General features: G+C 42.3%; 1 protein-coding gene across 1 annotated transcript; it reads left to right on the plus strand.

Moving 5' to 3' along the window:
• The first annotated feature begins 835 nt into the window (after positions 1–835).
• On the plus strand, positions 836–1,768 carry LOC146341377 (olfactory receptor 10A2-like). Its single transcript, XM_084807403.1, has one exon. The coding sequence runs from the start codon at positions 836–838 to the stop codon at positions 1,766–1,768; it is 933 nt and encodes a 310-aa protein (XP_084663529.1).
• The last annotated feature ends 874 nt before the right edge of the window (positions 1,769–2,642 follow it).

Here is a 2,642-nt window from a genome sequence, read left to right on the forward strand (position 1 = left end):
CTTGTAGTACTAAAAACTCTGGGATTTTCCAAGCTAGAAGATAACTTCTTCTTGTGCTTAGATAGTGGCATTTTGAATACATAAGGATCTATACTCAGAGAAGTAGGTCATTGTAAGTATATGTGAAGGGGAAAATCTACTCATCCCTCATCTGTTTAAATACTTCTGACAAGATAGTTATTAAACACACAATTCTATGGATGTTGAGACAGAAAAAAAGGCCTACAACTCCCATCATGCCTCTGCCAGCATGGAGTTCTGGGATTTTTTCTCTCTCTCTAAACATCCATAAGATTGCACCCTAATTGGATCTGTTGATCCACATTTCCTCCCATTCAATCTCTCTGTGTGTGTGTGTGTGTGTGTGTGTGCGCGCGCGTGTGCGCGTGTGTGTATTCCAACTAATTACATTGGCAGGAGCAGGGGTGGCGGGGTGGGGGTAGATGCATGCCTGAATTTGATAATGGTGAAAATTGACAATAATCAGTTAAAAGGTTGCTGGTTAATTGCCTGATAGATCACAGATTTGATAACATTTTTTATCAGTATGAAATTTAATGGAACGCTTTTCATTGTGGAACTGTTTTGTTTTCCAGAGTGCTTTATTGCTCCTTACATGATCATCACATGAAAAAGAACATTTCAAAAGGGAATTTCTTGCTCTCTTTTGCCTAAAGAATCATGTAGAATGCCACAGATCATCTATGGACCCAACTAAGGCAGCCACAATTGTGAGGAAAGGATTTTGCTCCTAATGGAAATTTAGAATTATTGATGTTGGTCTGTCTACGGTTTCCAAGATTGCCGTTGTATTGTTCAATCATAGACTCAAAGAATGAGCTGGCACAATCGGACTATGATCCATGAATTTGTTCTTTTGGGATTTTCCAACCTCGGCCAGTTCCAGATCTTCCTCTTTCCTGTATTTCTTGTCTTCTATCTGACAGCTGTGATGGGAAATTTGCTCATCATTTTGCTAACAAGACTGGACACCACTTTGCATAGCCCAATGTACTTCTTCCTCCAAATCCTGTCCTTTGCAGAAATCGGATTCGTATCAACGATTGTCCCTAAGCTGCTTCTGAACCTTCTCTCAGAGAAAAAGACCATCTCCTTCTTAGGATGCAGGGCACAGATCTATTGTGTCTTCTTCTTTGGGGCCATGGAGTGCTTCATATTAATAGTCATGGCATATGACCGCTTTGTTGCTATATGCAACCCTCTGCGTTATACAGTCATAATGAACAGGAAGTTCTGTATGGTGCTGGTGACAGCTGTATGGGCCTCAGGATTTCCTATCGCAACTATACAGAGCACGTGGCTGCTCAGTTTCCCATTCTGTAGATCCAATGCAATTTCTCATTTCTTCTGTGACGCTCCACCAATTCTACAGTTGGCCTGTGCAGACACTTACAGATTTGAGCTATTTTCCCTCATAGGAACATTTATAAATCTTCTCTGCCCCTTCACAGCGATCCTGGTCTCCTACATTCATATTATAAACACCATCTTGAGAATGCCTTCGGTTGAGGGGAGACGGAAAGCTTTCTCCACCTGCTCTTCACACCTTATTGCTGTGACTTTGTTTTATGGCTCAGCTAGTCTGACCCACTTTCAACCTAAGTCAAGCTATGCAACCAAGAACAAACATCTGCTTTCTCTCTCCTATGTGATCTTCACGCCCATGTTAAACCCTTTCATCTATAGCCTACGAAACAAGGAGGTGAAGGGAGCCTTACATAGGATGATAAGAAAGAAAATATGCTGATGAAGATGTAAAAGGAGATTTCAAGTTAAAATATACATGCTCAAAGCAATCAGGTGTGCAAGTAGCAGCATGTTTCAAAATGTTTGAACTTTGTACATCTACATCTGTGACGTTCAGACAAAATACTTAGGGGCACTCCTCTAGATGCTAATGAGATGGGTGGTAACTTATAGGTGATCTGCAACCATGAAATAAATACACCCATCTTTTTCTACTGCGGGAGGGGATAGATACAGATAGATAGATACTTTATTGCTGCCATTTGCGTTCCTTATTTTTGGCCATCTTAGTCTACGTAAATATTTATGTAGACTAAGATGAAGACAAGAAAGGGGAATGCAAATAGCGTAGCGGACGCTATTTGTGTTCCCCTTTATTTTCACCGTCTTACTCTACGTAAATATTTATGTAGACTAAGATGGCAAAAATAAGGGGGAACACAAATAGCACCCGCTACGCTATTTGCATTCCCCTTTATTTTTTTTGTCATAGTCTACATAAATAAAATGGCCAAAAATAAGGAACGCAAATGGCGGCGGCCGTAGAAGATCCATGGCGGAATTCTCTAACACCCCTACCTACTAGGCTGTTTGGGCTTTGGCACGTATTTCCCTTGCTGCCAAGGCAAATTTTGCTACCTGGGCAGTGGTAAAAGCCTCAGTGCCAGATAGGGATGTCATTCCGCTACAGATCCCGGTGAGGCTGAATGCCAGTTCATTCGGCCCCCTGAAATCTGTGGCGGAACGGCCTGCCCTTCCCCCGACCCCCCGCAGATCCCCCCGGGACGAGACTTACCTGGGGCGGATGTTCTGGGCGGCAGCCAGAACTATGTAAATATTTACATAGGCTAAAATGGTGAATCAAAAAGGGACAC

Source organism: Heloderma suspectum, chromosome 6 (genome assembly GCF_057233095.1).
Source record: "Heloderma suspectum isolate Gila_16-S chromosome 6, 16-S_ref, whole genome shotgun sequence".
NCBI lineage: Eukaryota > Metazoa > Chordata > Lepidosauria > Squamata > Helodermatidae > Heloderma > Heloderma suspectum.